Source organism: Amborella trichopoda, chromosome 9, assembly GCF_054954075.1.
Source record: "Amborella trichopoda isolate Santa Cruz 75 chromosome 9, AtrichopodaSantaCruz75HAP2 v2.0, whole genome shotgun sequence".
NCBI lineage: Eukaryota > Viridiplantae > Streptophyta > Magnoliopsida > Amborellales > Amborellaceae > Amborella > Amborella trichopoda.
Window position 1 is genome coordinate 10,810,584 of NC_142344.1, and position 22,129 is coordinate 10,832,712.

The 22,129-nt window shown below is 36.0% G+C and overlaps 1 protein-coding gene across 49 annotated transcripts in view; it reads left to right on the plus strand.

Moving 5' to 3' along the window:
- LOC18424275 (protein DETOXIFICATION 46, chloroplastic) overlaps positions 1-22,129 on the plus strand; it is a 38,828-nt gene that overhangs the window by 13,240 nt on the left and 3,459 nt on the right. For 7 of the 49 annotated variants that reach the window (XM_088846623.1, XM_088846624.1, XM_088846628.1 and 4 more), the window contains 7 exons: positions 1,690-1,828; positions 1,958-2,095; positions 2,183-2,251; positions 2,344-2,454; positions 4,402-4,530; positions 6,252-6,329; positions 18,195-18,266. In XM_088846623.1, the coding sequence (XP_088702749.1) occupies positions 1,690-1,828; positions 1,958-2,095; positions 2,183-2,251; positions 2,344-2,454; positions 4,402-4,530; positions 6,252-6,329; positions 18,195-18,266 (736 nt within the window). Of the gene's footprint in view, positions 1-1,689; positions 1,834-1,957; positions 2,096-2,182; positions 2,252-2,332; positions 2,455-2,704; positions 2,797-4,401; positions 4,531-6,251; positions 6,330-18,194; positions 18,267-19,349; positions 19,590-22,129 lie in introns of all 49 variants that reach the window. The other 42 variants (XR_016040652.1, XR_016040653.1, XR_016040655.1 and 39 more) reach the window with 24 other exon arrangements.

Consider the following 22,129-nt stretch of genomic DNA (forward strand, 5'->3'; position numbering starts at 1 on the left):
CAATATTGAGAAGCCGAAGATGTGGTTTCCATGGGGACCGTGGAAGCCACGAGTTCTACTTCCTTGGAGGACGCGGCTTCCATAGTCACATCTTCGATATTCAAACATGCCACATAGCTCATACAAAATATGGAGTTCCAAGCTGTACTTGCTTGCTTTTGTATATTTTTGTTTCAGGGACCCTCTTCTAATTATCTATCCGTCTGTGTTTGTCACCTGCACAAGCTTTATGTACACTGATGTATTTAATCACTTCTTTCCATTAAGGCGATAATTGTCTAATTTTAATGTACTATTAAATCCATGCATATGGGTTTGTGAATATTGCTTTTCTTCAATGGAAATTTGAAGGATTTCTGAAATTATATTCAGTTTTTTTTTTTGATTGGCCACTGTTTCGTTCAGTGATTGTAAAATTTGTGTCATGAAATTGTGTTATTGTGTAAGAATTTATGGAAAATTGGTGCATGTAATCAACAAAAGGGACACCAGAGGAGAACAAAGTTGTTTCTGGGGAATGAATCAAACATGCTGGATAACACATCGTTCCCATCTATTGACTCCCTTCCTTACCAAAGCATCAGCCAAGTGGTTCATTTCTCCTCAAGGGTGTTTGAAAGGTTGTGTAAATTTTAAAAGACATTTAGGATTTGAAAAGTACTTATGCACACTACATTTGCAAATTAAATAAATTATGGGTCCAAGCAATGAGATATTCTGAATTATGTTGGCCAAAGAAAGAAATAGAGAGAGCAATGTCGATAATTCTCACTTAATTAAATAATCCCCCAGGAGTAATTTTTCATATTCTCTATATGATTTATATATGATAGTTGGTGGTGATGGTGTTATTCAAACTGCTTTGATTGTAAAGGTAAACCATTGTTGTTATTATTTCCTTGGTCAACACTATTGTCTTGTTAAATTTGTTTTCATTTGAAAATAAAACTTTGGCAATGGATCTCAGTGAATTGGAACTCTTATCGAGTTAATTGGAATTGTCGAAATCAGCTTGGCAGTGGACACTGATAAGTTTTTAATGAAAAACTAGTGCCTAACTGAGTTTTTGAATTTATAAAATAAATATACTGGACTTAGTATGAGAATGAATTCTCTGTTTCATGCTACTATGCATTCCCTGTCTAGAATTGCGGTCTTAAGTTCAAGTCCTGCTGCTGATACGAAAGGAAATGTTACCTTTCAAGAATGAAAAACTTGCCAGAGTTTTCCAAGTTGACTATTTGCCTGAGCGATTTTGTCCAAATTGGGATGGAGTTTGAGTTTTTGATGTGGATGGAATACCACCTTATTGCTGGAATGAAGTTTCTTTAGGTTACATTGCCATCTCTGTTGCTTAAATTGGAATCTTGCTGAGGACTAGTCTTTCTTTTTATAGTAATCTCATATATGTAAGGTACTATGAATGGATTACATGCCACCATAATATGGAATTTTTGTTCCTGTATGTCACTGCCTTAAAGCTACCCAATGATCTAATCCTAGAATTGCTAATATATTTAGGTTCTTTTCATTTGTCATTTGTAATCAGACATTTGAGGACAAGATAATGTTTTATAAAGGCCATCAAAAGATGTTTCGGAGCTAAAAGTATCCATTTCCCAAATTTAAGTACTGCTTGCTTCGTGTTGTTTCTTATGAGATTCTTCTCACAAGTTACTTTGTCTTCAGCCTAGCCTTGAAAGATTCATGGGGACCACTGAAGGTTTTGGCAATTGCTAGTCTTGTCAATGGAATTGGGGATGTTGTATTATGCAGTTTGTTGGGATATGGTATTGCAGGTGCTGCATGGGCAACAATGGTGTCCCAAGTATGGTAAATTTAACAGTAAATGACATTTCAAAACAGTTATGCTGTGCTTTTTTCTTCTCTAATTTTTGAGAACCTTCTCTATGCGATTTACTTGTTTTATTATCACTCAGTGATTTCTTGTTTGTAGATTGTGGCAGGTTTTATGATGATTGATTCATTGAATAAGATGGGTTTTGATGCTTACTCCATGTCTTTTCCATCGTCAACTGAACTTCTACTCATATTTAAGCTTGCTGCTCCTGTTTTTGTGACAATGACATCAAAGGTTTTTAACTTGTTATATCTCTTATTTTGATTGGATTCATGCCTTTACTTTTTATCTTTTATGGTTAACTTCTGTTATAATTGTCAGGTTGCATTCTATTCGCTTCTTACTTATTTTGCTACATCGATGGGGACAGTGATCATTGCGGCTCATCAGGTTTTAGTTTCATCCTTCCACATTTTAGTAGGCATAGCTGTTTGTTAATTGAGATCTTTATTAACTTACCTTTCACTAAAGTTTGTCCACAGGTTATGGTTGGTGTATATTGCATGTGTACTGTGTGGGGGGAACCGCTGTCACAAACAGCACAATCCTTCATGCCAGAGTTGATATGTGGAGTACATAGAAATCTGGCAAAGGTCTGCATCATTTTCTTGTATTACCCTGCTTGATCCTTGATTCAAGCGATTGATTATTCTGACTTAGTTTTATTGGCTTGATCTTTTGTAATTGCTATAATGCAGACACAGTGAGTTCATGTGGAATATGCCATATTTAGTACAACATATACATGTGTATGATGTAAGAAAAAATGATAAAGCGAAATACAAGAGAAAAATGTTGTTGTTGCAACTGAAAAAGCTGTCCAAAATTTGGTGATATTTGCAGAAATGCTTCTTGTTGATTGCACACTTGGGAGGTGGGGCATCGGGGTTTAGTTGTTGTATATACAGAAGGGTATAACCATCATTTGATTCAGTGTAAGGACATGCTTGTAATTATGTATGTTATTATAAATTATTTTCTTTTGAGGGTGTTAGTTGTCATTGGTCTGAAATTTGTGTCGGAGTTTCTGTAAAAGGTTTGCAATTATAGGTGTTTATGTTTTGGAAGGTTTTTTCTTTTGCATTAAGGACTATTGGTACTTTATTCCCCAAAAGATGACACGTGGCATTTGTTTGCATAAAATGGGTTTTGGTAAGGAAAATTGTTTCATGCGGGCAGGACCGTATTTCTGCATATGCGGTCCAGAATTATAAAGCATCCATCTTAAAGATGGATACAACTAGGTGGTTCATCTAAAAACAATTGAAACTAATGGTCCAAATGTTTTCTTAATAGAATTATTATTTTTAGTTTTTAAAATTTATTTATTTATTCATATTCATAATGTCCATGTTAGAGGTTACATGTCCTTAAAAATTAAGTCCAAAAATCCATCTCAAAAATAGATTTATTAAGGGGCCCGCATTTCTACTTGTGTAGACTTGGCCCTCTTGGTAACCATGTCCTTTTAGTAAATTCTGCATGCTGATTTTCAGCATAAACTAAATTTATTCACACGCTGCGGCTGCATGCACATATGCATGTTTTTTTCTTTCATGTACACACATTGACAGTTTTGTTAATTCTATGTCTTCATGCACACACTTGTTCCACACATAATATTCCATGTTAAATAAGTGGGGGCAACTAGGACGTGGAAGGGACAAACTTATGGTACACATAGGGTTTTAAAAGTTCTCTTTGAACCTAAAAATTGGACAACCTTCCTTAAGAGTCCTCTACCCAAGAACTTCTCTACATACATAGGCAGGGGAGGTCTGCTATTATGACCAACTTGTGACACTGGCCTAACTGCAACAGAGATAAGATGACGGGACCTGTCTATTCTGCTAATCAACTTGTTTTTGACATGATAAGTCCCAACTCCAGACTCTACTTTTGCGTTTCAGACTGTGATGTTAACCAGTGTATTTTAGGTAGACAGTTTGCACAACTCATGTTGCCTCTTCTTTGGAGAATGGTTGTCTATGCTTTTACTTTTGTCAGTAGAGATGTACTATTACTGTACCCTTAAGATGATTTTTTTTTGTTTTTTTGCTAAAGAGGTGTCACAAAAAACTTGGACACATACACAAGGAGCCTTCCACATTGGATTTGAGCTTTGGGCAATGTATTGTAATTAATACAATAACATGATAATTTCCTGAAAATAGTGCATTTGGAGATGATTGGATGCACAATTGAATCAAGCATATCTGCTCTATCAATTATGGCTGCAATCTTTGGCATCTATGCATCTTGATATCCTGAAACGTAAAAAATAAATTTGGCATGCAGTTTATGTTTCCCTGAAATTTGTTACACCCATGCACCCACAGAAACTCATGTATATGCATGTGTGTAAATGTGCAGTGCTAACTTTTTTGTGCTCTTGAGATCCTGAAACATAACAAATAAGTTTGGCATGTAGTTTATGTTTCCCTGAAATTTGTTGCACCTACGCATGCACGCAAATACTTGTATATGCATGTGTGTATATGTGCAGGTCTTGATACTAACTTTTTTGTGCTCTTGACCAGGCTAGAACATTACTCAAGTCGCTCATAATTATTGGAAGTCTAAGCGGACTTATCTTAGGGAGCATCGGAACCTTATTCCCTTGGTTATGTCCTTATATTTTCACAAATGATCATGATGTCATTAGAGAGGTTTGTCTCTAGTATCAAATCCTTCAATTTTATTGAAAATGAGTAACTTGACATTCTTCAAGGCACATTTTGAAATCTTTTTTGTATCAACTAATGTTTAGTGTGAGGATTAATGAAGATGGTAAAAAAGCTGCCCTTGTTATTGAAGATTTTATTTTTTTTCCAGTGAGGCACTTCAAACTAATAATCAATGTTCAAGAAGACGGAAATGGCCACCTAGGGCAAAGGGTGGCCACTGTGAAGGGGATTGCTTTTTTTTCGTTTTTTTTTTTTTGGGGGGGGGGGGGGGGGGGGGGGGGGGGGGGGGGGGTGCGGGGCAGAAGGTGGAGTGAAAAAAGTGGGGGTGTGGGGTTTTCAGTTATGGAATCTACATGTTTAAAAGTATAAAACTGTAAAATTGCCCAAATTTTGACATCCAAAAACATCCAAAAATATGTTATGATCACAAAAGTAGCAAGCAAACCCTTCCAAAAAAAAAAAAACAATCAAGAAGTTTCATCATAATTGTCATGCCAAACTTCAAATATAAATACAAGAAAATTAACTAAAAAAATATAACATAATACAATACTCATAAAAATGGAACCCTAAGCATAAACCCTTAACTCTACTAACCTTTCCAAACCCAATCGAAGTAGGCTTCAATCGCTTACTTTCATATGCCAAAACCTCTCTTTGCAACCTCTTTGGTCTCCAAAAACACCCAAGTCAAATGCCTTTCAATACCACAGAATTGAAAACTTCGAGTTCGAAATTGATTTTCAAAGCGAAAACATTTCGATTCAGACTAAGAAAATATGTTTTGGGAGGAAAATCTCTCTCACTAGGGTTTTGGGGGGCCAAAATAACCCCCCATAACCTATTTTCCCCCTTTCCTAGGGGGAAATTGCCAAAATGCCCTTTTGGCATGGGCAATTTCCACCCTTGCAAAAAGGGCCCCGGGCGGTAGGACCTAGGCACCCGCCCAAGCAGTTGGGTGTCTCCTGCCAGGGTTACTGCCATGCCCAAGGACATATAGCCCCAAGGTGGGGCAGTGAGGCCTCCCAGTCGCTCTGGCAGCTAGGTGGCCGATTTTTTGAACATAGCTAATACTGTTGTTCTTGTTCGTACTATGTTATATTTTGTGTATATGTATTTGAATGTGACATGCAGTTAGTAATTAGTATTTGGTGGTTAGTGACATGGAGCAGAATATTGGGTAAAAACTGATCTTCATTATTATATGACATCCCTTAAATACATATATGAGAAAATGCTACATTTGACAAAAATATTCTCATGTGGGCTACAAAGATGCATGTAGAACTTCACATTATATATATAGGAGTGCCTGATGTTGAAAGAATTCAAACTTTGGATCACTCAAAATGGATGCCTGAATATATATGCCTTCTTGAAATTACTGTTATCTGTGAAGTTCTTGCATCATAATAAGATAATCAGTATAATACCAGAATAATTTCATTTGCATATTGTCCAAGCGATTACCTTGTGAACATGTATTGATATTCAAGACATCTTGTTCTTTCTTTGTCATATTTGTAACGGGTTAGTGTCCTACTATTGTGCTACATGATGTATACATTTCTGCTTTGAGTTGTCAAAAAAGAAAGAAAGCTTTTGAATTTTTTTACATGTCATCTATTCTCCTTTATTATATTTAATGTTATTCATTAGTTGGATAGTTACATTTTTCCTTCTTGAAATGCGTTTAAATGCAGATGCACAAGGTATTGCTTCCGTATTTTGTTGCATTGATGGTGACTCCTCCAACACATAGTCTTGAAGGAACCTTAATGGTATGCTACAATCTGCCTTTGGTCTGATTAGATGTTTGAGGTTTAGTCATGCAAGTTATGTGAGCAGTTTTTGCTTGACTATTGAATTATCTTTTTGTTTTAATCTAAGGAATGGGGTTTCATAATCAAAGCACTCAAATAAGTTATTTGCTGTTGCTGTACACCAGCTCATGAACACATGGATGCATGCACACATACATATGCCCACACTTGCACATGTAGTCACTAGTATCATGCCTGGATACTGTAGAGACCAGACTAGCTATTCTTTAATGTGCACAAAACCATAAATGGTCATCAACTGCTTATATTTACACATTTTATGAATCCATAATTATTTGATGCTTTGAATGATTCTATGAACAACTATTACCATTGGGATTCTGGACTCTTTGAATAGTCATTAGTCTGAAATTCCTGACTATCTTTTAAATAGTCATCACTATTGTATTGTACAGTTGTGCCTCTCTCAAGTATAATGATGTCCGAATTTGACATCAGAAATCAATATCCTAATGCAATAACACCTGGACATTCAGGAAATGTTGATAGTTCGAAAACCACACCAATATTATTTCCTTGTCAAAAAAATGAAGCCTAAATAGCTTTGAGTTTAGGCAATAAAGCAGTACCAGACTGGCGACCGAATCAGTGAAGGCACCAGTTTGGTTGGACCAGCTGAACTAGACCAATTCAACAGGTCAGACCGGTCTAGGAAATTAACTAATTACTAAAAATAGTAAAATAAGGAAAAATTGGGAAAAATATGAAAAAAATGCAAATCTGAAAAGTAAATAAAAATTTAAAAAATTTTCAATGAAATATAACTCTTTAAGCAATAAAGAAATACTCGTTAATAATACAATAACTCAAATTTGTAAAGAAGACGAAACAAAATACTCATAATATAGTATTAAAAAATTAGTCATGAACTACAATCACTTGTAGGGAGAAAATAAATACACCACCACTTGTCCACAACTCAACAATTTGCATCCTATAGGCCTTAAACCCTTGTTACAAGTAGAATATTACAAAACCCAAGTGATATAATAAAAGTGTCAAAACCAGTGTTTTAAAAATCGCCGAGTCGGCACGGAATCGACCGATTCGAATCGAGAATCGGTCATCCCGTGTTAGTTCTTCTGTAAAGCCGGGAATCGCCTTGTTCTCGCAATTTTGCATAGTAAATTGCCCGGTTCTTCGCATCATGGCGTCCCCATTCTTCTACAGTCAAGGGGCATTTCGCGTCATGACGTCAGGACCCACCCATTCTTCTATAGTCAAGGGCATTTTTGTAAATTTCGGGGAATTTTGAGGCAAAATTCGTCAAAGACCGGGAGCCCACGGGTCCGCATGCTTCGCGGGGCCCTAGTTCCTTCACACACGTGTGCTCACGATCCACACGCTTCGTGTAATCTCGTTGCTTCACACGCACTATAAATGGTGAGTACAAAGAACTATTTATTTACATAAATTTGCTTCTCTCTCTTCCATGTGGGACTATGTGAAAAAGGTAATACCTTAAAATGTCCATATATTATATATTTTGTTAACAGTTTTATTAACACTAAGTTTTAAGTGCTATACTGGTTATTGCGAGTGCTCATTTTGTGGACGGACGCGGGTTCGATTCCTCTCGTTGAGGAACTGTTTTTTTTCCTCTCTTTTTTTGTCAAATTATTTTCTTATCAAAAAAATTAAAGGTTTTTTGTAAAAAATAAAAATAAAAGGTTATTTATCAATTTCACTTTTAGTCAAATTTTTTCTTATCAATAAAATAAAAAGTTTCGTATAAAAAGAATGAAATTTTTTGTCAAATTTTTTTCTTATCAAAAAAGTTAAAGGATTTTTCTAAAAAATAAAAATAAAAGGTTTTTATCAATTTCGCTTTCTGTCAATTTTTTTTCTTATCTACAAAATAAAAAAAAATTTATTAAAAAAATGAAAGGTTCTTATCAGTTCTTTTTCTTGTCAAAAAAATAAAAGGTTTTTGTCAAAAAAATAAAAAATAAAACGTTATTGTTAAAAAAATAAAAAGTTCTTATAAAAGAAAATACAACAAGTATTTTTGTCAAAAAAACTCATTTCTTATTTTTGTTAAAATAAGTTCATATTTATCTCAAAAAAACTCATTTCTTATTTTTGTCAAAAATACAACAAGTATTTTTGTTAAAATAAGTTCATAGAAAGAAAAAAACTCAATATTCACATATTGATGGAAAAAATGAAAATTAATAATGTAGTACCCCGATTTCTTATTAGATTCTTAAAAAACAACATTTATAATGAATTTTAATAATTTTTTTAGATTTTTTTAAAGCTTAATCCGACCGATTCAGACGATTTCCGATCCGGATCGCCGATTCACCAATCCGAATGGGTTTTTGGGGTGTCCGATCCGGGGCACCGATCTGTTTTTTAAACCACTAGTCAAAACTAATTAGTAGTCTTCTTCATCATCTTCATTTCCATCTCCTTGTCCATCCTTGGGTTCCTTAGTGTTGACCTCTAAATCATCATCTACACCTATGAGAAAATATACATATTATTAAGATACAAACTTACATTCTTAAAGTGTATAAAACCTTCAAACATAAAATTATTAAATTTAAATTTATCCTTTTTGTGGCGGTTCCATCTCCATCCAATTATCTAGATGCTCTTCAATACCTTCAAGAGTAGGCCGTTCTTTCTCGACTACCCACTCTTCTACAATATCGATATTCTCCTAGTCAATTGAGTCTAAGGGCATTGGTTTTCTCTCAGTCCTACAATAAAACATTCCAAAGATTTAAACATTAACCAAAGTAACAGTAGAACTTTATAATTAATAGATACATAGTGAAAATAAAGTTGTATTGCAAGAGTCTATTACTTCTCTACAAGTTGTATTGCACAAAAACCAAAGCGATTTAGTCTTTTGTGCTCCAACCAATTTCACTTATTAGTGTGGATGCGTTGGACACTCTAATTCCTCTCACACCCACTTGCATTTCAAGTTTGGCATAGAATGTGGATAGCAAAATTCCTAATGTTGGAAACTTCTCCACCAAATTGTTTCCACCAAGCCGCCAAAAGTGATAATTAAATAATATAGATTAGAGAACAAGAGATGCACAAGAAAAAATAAATTACATTATAATTAGTAGTTAATTAATAAAATGGATAACCTGGGAAGATTTTAGTACGTAAGGCAATTGCTAAAGTCACCTAAATACTCCTGATGCATTATGATATTGGCACGACTCTCTCCCAATCTTTACTTGCATATGTGTTTCAGGATATAACTTCTCCACCATGGTATTCAAGCCCCCCAAAACTCCAAGATGAGTTGAAAATGTATCCGTATTGTAGAAGGACAATAAGGATTGGGGGTTGAGTTAATATGTAACTGCATGTATAGAGCGATGTTACTGCCCATCCCATCTTTCATCAATTATGTCCCACTAAATTCTCACGTTGGGTCCTCATCTTCATAAAAGGTTTTGCTATTGCTTCTTTGGCCTTATCCATGGGTCTCATATGTGTACTGCATGGCAGGCCTAGAATCACTATCTACAATCCTTAAAACCTTTACCAGGGGCTCTATAATTCAAATTATTTTTAACACTAGTTCAAAAATGTTTACTTAAAATCAAATCTGCCATCTTCTTCTCGCTCATCCTCCTGTCCCATATAGAATCCCTCCATGTAGCTGATGTAATTATGGCTCTCAGGTCATCCGATTGATTTGACGCTCTACAACATGAGGAAATTAGTAGCGAATCTAGTTATTGCTGACCTCACTAACTCCCTATTATTTGTATTCTCCCTCATAAGATAGAGGACAAAGGAGTGGTTGCAGATTAATTTTGTAATATCCTTTGCATTCTCTACAACTTCTTTAACATAGTTCATTTTCCTTATATCGTCTAAGTATTAAAGTCTATAAAATGGGCTGCACAAGTTGTCCAAACGATAGAGGGATAATAAGCTTGTAGCAACTGCCCCCAAGGGAGTAATTGGCAGCATTGTCTGAAATAAACTGAACAACAATCTTTCTCCCCACTTCCTAAACAACATCCTTAAACTAACTCAACCCAGTCTTAATTATGTCAGAGGCATATGTAGACCTCAAGAAAATTGTTTCGTTGTGACAGTACACCAAAAAGTTAATCAATTGCCTAGCTCTTTTATCTTTCCACCCATCAGTCATTATAGAACATCCATGTCTCCCATATTGTACAATATTTGGCTGTGGACCCTTTGATCTATTCCATAGTCTTCTTTAATAATTTGGTCCCATGATTATGATAGGAAGGGCCTTTGTACCCCACACCTACGGATGCCACTGCATCTAACATATGCTGGAAATAGGCGGGGTTTAGGGTATTGAAAGGGATAGCACAATGATACATCCACCAGACTATAGAAAAATCTGCTCTCTCTATAGCGTCCTTCCCAGCCAAACTTTTGATGGTTTGTTGGGAGCCGAGTGTTCTCCTTAGTGGGAAACAAGGCCCTATCTCACCTTGACCTTGCCTCCTTTGCTTGCGAGTCGCAGTAGCATTAGAACCTGTGGTGGCACGCGCCTTCCCAATTCGCATTCTAGTTCTCAGCCTCCTATTTCCTCTCAATATCAAAATACTCCTCCATGGGGCTGGGTAAGGGTTCCTAATCTCACCATCAATATTACCTGCTTCTTTTGCTTCTCAGTCATGTGATGTTCAATGCTTTTTTGCATCTCATTCATCACATGAGCAGGAACATTGGGCCATTTGGCCACATTCCCAGGCTTTTCTGCCAAATGCTCCTTAATCTGATATACTTCTCGAACCCTCTCCCCCGGCGCCTTTTATCTGTTTTAAGCAATATATGCAAATATTTCCTATTTGTCATCCTTTTGTTCTCTTCTTACAGGGCACCAAGCCGGATCTGTTTTTCCTTTATTTGACTCGCTCGAGGAAATTTTTTTCCCAATTCAAATACCAAAATTTGAATCTGAAAAGCTAAAAATACCAATAACAATCTCCTATAAATACAAACCATAGCACAAAGCACAAATCCTACACCCAAACCACAAACATGAAGCATAATCCAAAATATGTGGAAAGTTCAGAAAAAAAATGAAAGGGAAACTATAAAATGAGACCATTTACCTTTTATACATGGTGGTCACAATAATCTTGACCATTGCATGTAAAGTTGGATGGCTGCAATTATTCCATTGACCAAGCTCAAACTTCAAAAGAAATTTTCTTGAACTTTGTGACACATCGAAGCTATCAAATTTCACATCAAATGGTTGTAAGGAATTGTGACCACCTTGTATAAAAGGTAAATGGTCTCATTGTGTACAATCCCATAATAAAAATATATATCATAAAAATTATAAAAAAATAATTGAAAGAAAATGGCCCTTTTAGAAAGTGGCTTGTAGTTTTACTAAAGATAGGATGCAATTCCTATATGGGCCTTCTAGGAATTTCATAAATATTTATAGAAAAAGAAATTAGAAGTAGAACAATGAAAAAAATGCACATTTTCAATTTTTAATTATACCTATCATAACACAATATAATTTTTTATTTTTTTTCTTTTTGCATTTTTCCAAATATATTTTTCATTTTCTGATATTTTTCAGATAATTCAAAGTGCCAAACATGAAATGAATAAAATTTATTTTCTGATTTTTTTCAGATAATTCAAAGTGCCAAACATGAAATGAATAAAATTCATTTTCTGATTTTTTTTAGATAATTCAAAGTGCCAAACATGAAATGAATAAAATTCATTTTCTGATTTTTTTCAGATAATTCAAAGTGCCAATTCTCTGTTTTGCTTTTTTTTTTTTTTTTGTTCTGTTTTTTCTTTTTTATTTCTATTATCTTTTTTCTATTTTTTGGATTACTAGTTTTTCTCTTTTGCATTTTCTAGACCAAAAATTTAAAACCTAAAGGTAGAAAAACAAAAACATGCCCCAAATATATTTCTATTTGTTCTTTTTTCTTTGTTTTTTTTGGGTTTAATTTTTAATGACTTTAGAAAACATAAACTAAACGCTCTTGCAAGTTGCAATTTGCAATTTAAAAGCACAAAGTACAAAAAAGAGAAATTGCAATATTGGACCGAACAAATTTCTTTATTATTATTATTATTTTTTTTTGGATTTTAGGATTTACCTTTTAAGGGCTTTTACAAATTCTAATTATAAAAGCTCACAAATTACAACATTAGAAGTTAAAACCATTTACGTAAAAAAAATAATATTAGGGTTTTTCCTGTTTTATATTTTTGGATAATATTTTGAGGGGCTTTTACAAATTGTAAAAGGGCTTTTACAAATTGTAAAAGCCCTTCAAAATAACCCAAAATTGCAGCGAAAAATGAAAAAATACAATACAAAATTCAAAAACTCTTATTCTTAATTTCCTAAGGACCTAAACTCGAGACGACAACATAATTTGTATTAAATTTTACTTTACATAAAGACGTGGAAGAGAAGAGATGAAATTAATAGATGTCCAGAAAAAAAGAAAAAATAGACTTATTTAGTGATAAATTAGTTAAACAAATAAAATAAGACTCTAAATCTGAGGTCAATGTTATGTAGAATGAGATGACTGACTGTATTAAGTAAGTGGCAAAATAAGTTTTAGAAGAATCTAGAGGGAAAAGAAATTTTGATACGGAAACTTGGTGGTGAAGTGATGACGTTCAAAAGGCTATTAGCGAAAAACACTCATGTTGTAAAACTTGGCAATGTTAGGAATGATAAAAACTTAGTAGATTATAAACAGGCTAAGCAAAATGCTGAACAAATAGTGAATATGACTAAACTTAAGGCATATGATGATCTATACAGTAAACTGTGAACAAAAAAGGTGAAAAGAGTATATTCAAATTAGTAAATATGCGAGAAAAAGTGTAGGGATTTAGACCATATTAAATGCGTTAAGAGTGATGATAAAATGGCCTTGGTGAAGGATGAAGAGGTCAACGAAAGGTGGACAATTTATTTTACAAAATGATTGACTGCCGAACACACTAGGAACATAGGTTAGAAAAAACCGTTGGCATAAATAGGGGCGGAGGTCATAGATACATTCGTAGGAAGAGGATGAAGATAAGAAAGGCTCTAGGGCCAAATGGTATCCCGATAGAGGCTTGGAAGTACATAAGGAAAATTGGCATTGACTAGCTGACCAAGCTTTAAAACAAGGTGTTGAGAACAAAAAAAATGTTAGACGAATGGAGGAAAAGTATTGTGGTACCTATTTACAAGAACAAATGATATATACAAAATTTTGTAAACTATCGAGGGATCAAAGTTATGAGCCACACTATGAAGCTCTGGAAGAGAGTGATCAAGCAACGACTAAGGCATGAAATGAGTGTGTCAGAAAACCAATTCGGTTTTATGCCGGGGAGGTAAATAACTGAGGCTATTTTCCTATTTAGGCAACCTATTGAGAAATTCAGTGCGAAGAAAAAATACCTCTATAGGGTCTTTATTGATCTAGAGGAAGCTTATAATAGCCTAGAGATTTGATTTGGTGGGTATTGGAAAAGAAAGAAGTTTCCAAACACTACATCGACTTGTGAGAGATTTATATGAGGGAGTGTTAACTAGTGTACAAACAATTAGTGGAGAGACGAGTGAGTTTTCAGTGACAATATGTCTGCATCAGGGTCAGCATTGAACCGATACCTCTTTGTCTTAATAATGGATGACTTAACTAGGCACCTACAAGATGAGGTACCATGGTTCATGTTGTTCGCGGATATCATAGTTTTGATTTTTGAGACTCAAAATGTTGTCAATACGAAGAACTTTGGAGGAATGCTCTAGAATCTAAATGTTTTAAAATTAGCCGAACAAAGACAGAGTATATGGAATCCTAGTTTAGTAATGATAGGAGTAGAGACGAGGAAGTAGTTAAGGTTTGGCCAAGAAATACCAAAAAGAACACACTTTTGAAATTTTGGCTCAATAATCCAGGAAAATAGAGAGATTGAGGAAGACGTCATACATAGAATTGAGCTGGGTCGGAAAAGTGGAGATGTGCAATTGGAGTTTTATGCAATCGCCGTATTCGAATGAAGCTGAAAGGCAAGTTCTAGAGGATAATTGTGAGACCGACTTAACTTTATGGGCCAAAATGTTGGGTGGTCAAAAAACAACATGCCCACATAATAAGTGTAGCTGAGAGGAGGATGTTGAGATGGATGAGTGGCAAGACAAGAAGAAATATAATTCAAAATGAATACATTCGGGAAAATTTAAGTGTGGCACCAATAGGCGATACGATGAGAGAAAGTAGAAGGTAGGCTGGCCATGTGTGGTGTTGATCCAATGCAATACCTGTTAGGATGTGCGAGTTAGTTCAAGTAGAAGGCTCAAAAAGGGAAAAAAGCATGCCCAAAAGGACGTAGTTGGAAGTAGTGAAAAACGATATGGGGAGTTATGGCCTCATTGAGGGTATGACCCTTAATAGAGCAGAATGACGGACTAGGATTTATGTAGCCAACCTCAATTAGTTGGAAAGGGCTTTGATGATGATGATATATTTAATAAACCAAAAAAAACTCCTCTTAGACCATCTTTTTTTCTTATAAAAAGCACAAAAGATGGGGGCAGAAATGTCATTTCTGCCCCCAAAGTTGGACCATCTGCTTCACTTCTAAACTTGTGGACTGACCAATCTACTTATTGGCCTGGCGGGTTCACCGGTTCAAATCCCTTGCCGGCTCATTGGCTGGACTGGATTGGGGCAGGTTCACCAGTCCAACTGGCCAGTCCGGTTTGGGTCTCACAATATTGGTACCACTCCACTTATCTTGAAAAGTTTTCTAGTCAATCGGATTAGTGTTTAGGATTTTAAGAATGTGAATGAATTTTTTTGTGCCATTACAAAATGTTATTAAGACAAGAAGAACTGAGGATGATTTTGTTTATATGAGTATTTGACCTTAGTTCAAGTGGACAAGTTCTAATATGCATTTGTGATTTTCAAATACCAAGGCAGCATTGTGTCTTTGTCCTTGAAAGATCCAAAGATCCTTGATGGGCAGTGATCTTTGAATCTTTAAAGGACAAAGATAAGGAAATCTTACCTACCAAAAAAGAAAAAGACAAGATTAGTTTAAAAACTCCGGTGCATTAGCATACCCTTAACATGCTAGAAGGCTTTGTGATAGAGATTTTAACCAAGAGTCATGAAGCATCATTTTAAGAGTTGGCAAGTCAACATGGGAGCTCTTGCCACTTCTTATATTTTATGTTTTTACCAATGTTCAAAAAGGCGGAGGCGGCCTCTTAGATGACCTAGGGTCTGGGCCGCCTAGGCGCCAAGGTGGTTGCCTAGGTGGGTGCTCGGACACAAAGGCAGCCCGAAGGGAGGGGGTTGGGGTAGGGGCCATATGCTGTTTTGTGTGTGTGTGTTTTGTGAGTGTGTGTATGTGTTTCGTGTGTGTGTGTGAGGTCTCGCATGAAATTCTTAAAGATCATCCTCTTTTGTTCTTTTTAATCTATATTTGTGAGAGAGAGGTCTCGAACCCTTGGAAGATATGTTGAGAGAGAGAGAGAGAGAGTCTGTGAGAAAGAGGGACCTCACATCGAACACTTGGAGGTCATCTTCTTCTTTTTCTTCTTCTTACATGTAAAGAGGGAACATATGGGTCCATGTGTATCTTTGTTTGTGTATGTGTGTGTGTGAGAGAGAGAGAAGTCGCACATCGAATACTTGGAGTTCATCGTCTTATTCATCTTCTTCTCATATGTAGAGAGAACACATGGACCCGAGAGAGAGAGATAGAGAGAGAGAAGGGCAATTCCACGCCTTATTTTTTGTTTTGGAGGATTTGAATTTTTTTTTTGGCCGCCTAGACTGCCTAGGCTCCCGCCTTAGGCATGCCTGCTCAGACCCCACCGCCTAGGCGCTTGTACGTCAGGCTGCCTAGGCGACAAGGTGGCCGAATTTTCGTTCACTGGTTTTTACTAACATTATAGAATCTGACACTCTTGTGAGGGAATATCCTCTAATATTATTGAATATTAGAAATTGTATATGGTAAGGAAAGCTCAAACAACAAGAAATGACCAAGAAAGAAACATCTACAAGAGAGGGGAAATGCCACTACTTGGTGGTTGGGATGAGGTTAGGACTGTAGAAGACTGAGATAGGAAATGTGTAACAATAGAAAGGCCACATAGCCTCTTGCTTCATGTATGAGGGAGAGAGAGGCAACATAGCCTCTTCATTCATATGTGAGAGAGGGAGGAAAGGAGGGAGGGAGGGGTTCAAATTGCATACACTTTTTGTGACATTTAAGGACTTGGTTTTACAACCACTTTTCATTAGTAATAGTAATATGAGGGGGCAGACCACTGTGAAAATCATGTTAGTTAGCCAAAAAGCAGAAGTCTTAATAATTATATATCTATTATAATGCTTTATGTTACGGAACGGTGCTCTTGTAACTAGTTATAAATACTTGTAGCTAGTTATTTATAACCCAAGGTACTAGTGTTGTACTGTATTTTATATACTTCACATGAGTAAGACATGGAATCCCTAAGTGTAGACATGGAATCCCTAAGTGTACCATATTTTCTCTCAACTTTTTGCAAGAATTAGATCTTATCTCTCTTCTTTTGCTTTGAATTATTCTAATGTCAATCTCTAATTGTAAGGGGCATGCTACTTGATTGCTAGAAAGTATCATTAACATTCAAGTGTTTATTAGAATACTGGAAAAAAGAAATTGCTGCATTTGAATCTTTATGCAAAAGATGTTTCTGAGTCGTCACCAGCAATCTGCATTAGATATTGTAACAATTGCAACACTTGATGTGTGTTTTGAGGTGTTCAATCTACGTCTAATGCAAATGAGTGCCTACCTACTTTGTGTTGGAAAAGCTGTGTATTGTGATTAGTCTACCAATTGCCTTTGAATAGCAATGGCCAATGGTGTTGTCCATTGGAGAGATTTAAAAAAGCCTTCTCAGCAATGATCTCTGAGATGCAATGCATTCTGTATTCGTGTCTGATCGAGGATCTGCGTATCAGGATATAGGGTGAACTTCTTTACCCAGTCATTTACATATGCCTTGAAGTCAGGACCATGAATAAGCAGTATGTGGTTCCAAGGCTTTGGTGGTCGGTGTCGGTCTTTAGTTAACAGACACTTGCGACTTGTCTTTTTCTTCATAGAAAGCGGTTAGGTTCTGATTGTGGTTATGTTGAAAGTATTGAAACTCTCACTCGACTAGTGATTTTCCTTGTTGCCATCCACCAGTAGATTTTCTCTGCAAATATATAAAAATCTAACAAGTTCCATATTTTCCTCTTCGTTATGTGTCTCTGATAAATCGCGTAACTTCCATCTAAACACCTCATATGTGAAGATTTTTGATAGAATGATGTGCATTTATCATAGCAATTAATGTTGTTATTATTTTTGAATTTCTAGGTTCCAATGAAAAATAATCAACATATTGTTAAGAATGAAGACCTGGATCTGCTTCTTGCATGCAGGTCTGCAGAAAGTTTAGATTGTATACCTCAAAACCTTGAATTGACCTATGAATTAGCCTTGAGAGCGTTATGGCTTCTTTGTGGGCAGCAATTTTGTAGCCCATCTGGGCTACTTGAGAATGATGAACAAGGGGTTCTCATTCGGTATTGCTGTAAAGGGGTATGAATTGGATTGAAATTGATTTGTTTTTCTTGTAGAGTTGAAGTTTTTGTCTGTGCAATCTATAAGAGGTAATTTAGATCCTTAGCTTGTTAATAATTGATGGACTTTGCACATTATCAAAAATAAAAAATAAAAGCAATAATTGATGGACTTTGCATTTGTTGTTTTTTGTTAATGTAGGCTGGAAGGGACCTTAGATTCCTAAGTTTATCAATGACTGGTTGCTTTTTTGGTTGTGGCATTCTACTGTGGGTATGCATTTAGTCTTTTAACATTTTGAAATTTGAATGCAAATTCTTTTGGTTTCATTGGAGCTAATAATAATCAAATGAGAGGTGGCTAATGGGACTTTAAGTGCATTTAGCATGTGAGGTGCTTTAGCTATTAACCTTGACAATATGATACTAATAAATGTAGTTCAATTTTTATTTTGTAATGATTTTTTTGTTTCTAGTTGATCTATATTTTCATGTCTGAGAGATCTACTTCAATTATCTGTATATTTTACATGCTATTGTCCCTTAGAAGTAATGTCAATCCTTTGAAATAAATTCATAATGTGATACTTGAATATAAGGTTAACATTCTGAAAAAAATGTGATACTTGAATATCTTTATATGTTCTTAAATTAGCACTTCTTAAATAGCTTTTATTCTGTCTTTTTATATCACTAGTATAATCTCATTAAGCATTTCATATCTCCCAATGTGATTTTGCAATGTATGGCTTCACATGTTAGGTCACCATGGGAAGTGCCTTAGATTACATTGGATGTCAGTCTATCATCCATCTGCTCTTTTCCAGAAATGTCTCATCAGGGAATGCATATTAGATTTATCTGGTGTTTTTTAGGGAAAAAAGAAAACAATAAAAAACTCTGCTCAGGACTTTCCCAAGTTGGCTTGGTTTGGTATGCTAGCAATTCTCAAGACAAGATTTGGGACTCGCCCGAGTCTCTGATTTTTTAAAGAAATGCCTAATTTCTTTATTAAGAAACACTTGATCCGATTTGGAACTCGCAAGAGTTCGATCCCACACCTGGCCTGTGTTTTTAAACACTGGGTTTACGTATACCATAGTTGATTTGGAAAGGAACATTGCCAATACTGTTATTCGTCGATATCGATGCCTTCTATATTACCATGCAAATATAGATGCTTGTAGGTGTTGTGAATATAGGATATTATACAGCCATTTGAAGAGCCTTACAGCTGTGATCAACAATTGATGCAAATGGTGCAGCATTTTAATGTCTTAGGAGTTTGGGTTTTGTTAAGTGTGGCTATCCTGTTATGTGGCTTTATGGGTGTGAATGTTAATGACATCTATTTCAGGTGTCCCAAAACATGGAACGGTGCTCACCTTTCCCTATGACCTGACCGCTTTGGGAGCTATGCAGGAGCTATATCATGGCACTTAGTTGGATTGGAGCTGCAAATCTTGTTTCTCTCAATGTGGCATCCATGAAGGGTACATGGAGTAGTGTATAGATATGGTCTTCACCTGCGACTGTCAGTAACAACCTATATCTAGCACAAATCATTAAGTATTGCATAGGCGTCGTCTTGTGACTGGTAAATGTTCACACATTGTCTACATCCTTTGCTATTGCATGCCAGTGAACACCATGTCTTTTCTTTTCACTTTCAAAGGTGAACTGTCAGGATTTAGAAGTTAGCACATTATTGAAAAGGCATGAAAAATGTTTTCACATTAGGATTCCGTTACGATTTAGAGACTTATATATGATCAACATCGACATGATAAAATTTACATTGGGCACATGTAAAATTACTGTTCAACTTGAGGGTGGGTTGGCTCCACAGAAATAGATCCTCAGAATAAGTTCAAAAACTTGAAATATGTTAGTTACCCAAAGATCTATGAAATTTGTATTCTAGAGCAATCCAGAACACAAAAAACTTGTGGAAACTGACAATAATAACCTTTGGACTCAAACAAGATGTTACTGATGCAACCATAATTGGATCAAACAAGGATTTGGGCTAGGCAAACCTTTTGGGGTTCAAAGTCTGGACTTTTACCCTCTTGATGACCCAAATGTGTGAATAAACAAAATAAGATACTTTTCATGCCCAAGCATTCTGAAAATCTATATTTTCAAAACCACATTTAACTCAAGATATAATTTTAGGGCTTCAGTGAGGAAGATCAATGAGATCAACCCCTTTGTGCACACTTTCATCACTGTCACACATGTTCCATGGACTGTGCGAAGATTTCTACCAATTAGAGGTTTCCCAAAAACCTTGGTATTTTGGTGTCAAAGAGATCAAACTGGGTAAAAACTGATTCATCATAAGTGAAACAAACGTAACTTCATTTAGGTGTTTGAGGTCTTTTGTGTGACTATAGAACTGCTTATCTGTATTGCCAGATACTTCTTGTCAAAATAGACAGGACACAGAGATCTCTTTTTTTTTTTTCCTTTATTTTTGGAGAATAGCTGACTGCTTTGTATTAATATTGAGAGTTACTGCTTACAAAATGATGTTGTTTGTACAAATGTTTTGGCAGCGACGCATGCTGTTTACAATGATATGTAAGAGAAAAGTAAGGACCGAGAGTTGGGGTAGGGGGAGTTCTAAACAGAGAGATAAGGGATTTATCTATGGGTGTGGTTTGTATAGAGCCTGGGCTCTAAACAATCAAATCAGAGCCTACCTTCAAATAGTGTCGAGAAATGTGGTTTCAATACTGGAAATGTTTGTGACAGCCTTAAAATATATTTTCATCTTTATTTATAAATTTTAAAGCTTAAATAATAGTGTAGATCGACATATATTAAAAACTTGAAAATCTTGAAAATTAACGGGCAAAAAATACGTTACAAAATACACTATTTCCAAAACATGAAATCCATTTTTTTCTCATATCCATACATCTTGATGTCGAGATGATCAATTTAAGGATAAGCATCAAAACAACCTCTTCTAGTGAAATTTTTGTGGTAGGCTCCAATTTGATTGTTTAGTGTCTCAGCTCTTGTAAACTTTTCCCTTTATCTATTCAGTGATTCCTATACAAAACTATGAGAACTCTTTGCAAGCTACCCTGAAACAAACCTTAGCTGTCAGTTAGTATAAGAGGAGTGAAAGAGAGAGGGAGTATGAATAAGAGAGAATGGAGTGCACAGGATGGGGGAAGAGTGGCGGTCGGGAACTCATTTGGATCTTCTGGTTGTATATGAAACAGCCATCTGCAGTCCCTAACATACCCTGCTTTTACACGTGCCCTGAACACATAACTTGGTGGGGCAGTTTGTATGTGTGTGTGTGTGTGTGTGTGTGTGTGTGTGTGAGAGAGAGAGAGAGAGAGAGAGAGAGAGAGATGCTGGAATCAATGGTTGGCCATCTGCCATGCCCACTGCATCCAGCTTTTGCCATGCCCACTGCATCCAGCTTTTGCATCCCACCTTATGCGTTTGCCAAGATCCCTGGAAGAAGAAAGGCTCAGCTTTGGGTCTCCAAGTGAGGCCTTCGGACTTCCAGCTGAGAACTTACCCCACCCTGATTGCCAAACCGTCTGTGTTCCTGTTAGCTTCTATCTAAACGTGTTTAAAAGAGACATGCAGTGGACTGGTGATTGCTAGGATTTGGTTGGAAGGGGTTGAAGTTGGACTTCCAACTGAGAACTTACCACACCCTGATTGCCAAACCGTCTGTGTTCCTGTTAGCTTCTATCTAAACGTGTTTAAAAGAGACATGCATTGGACTGGTGATTGCTAGGATTTGGTTGGAAGGGGTTGAAGTTGTCAGGAAGCCAAAATCGGAATTGAGGCCAAGATTAGCATTTCTAGCATCCCCCCTCCACTAGAATAGAGAATCCCAACTGTTATCGAACAGTTTTAGATATTCTAGCAGTGCTCAGGCCTGAGCAGTGACAGAGTTTGTGGGACCTGCAAAGGTGAGCAATACCCGTGATTGACTGCTTGAAACAGTCATATCCCTGCTGGCCCTGTTTGCCAAGAGAGCAACCGTCAAAATTTAACTTGATGACCCCTTGCACCGACGGAGACCAGTGATCCGGCCATTTAGATCTATGATTTTCAGCTCTAACTGATCACTAATAGATCTTTAGTAAATGGCATTAA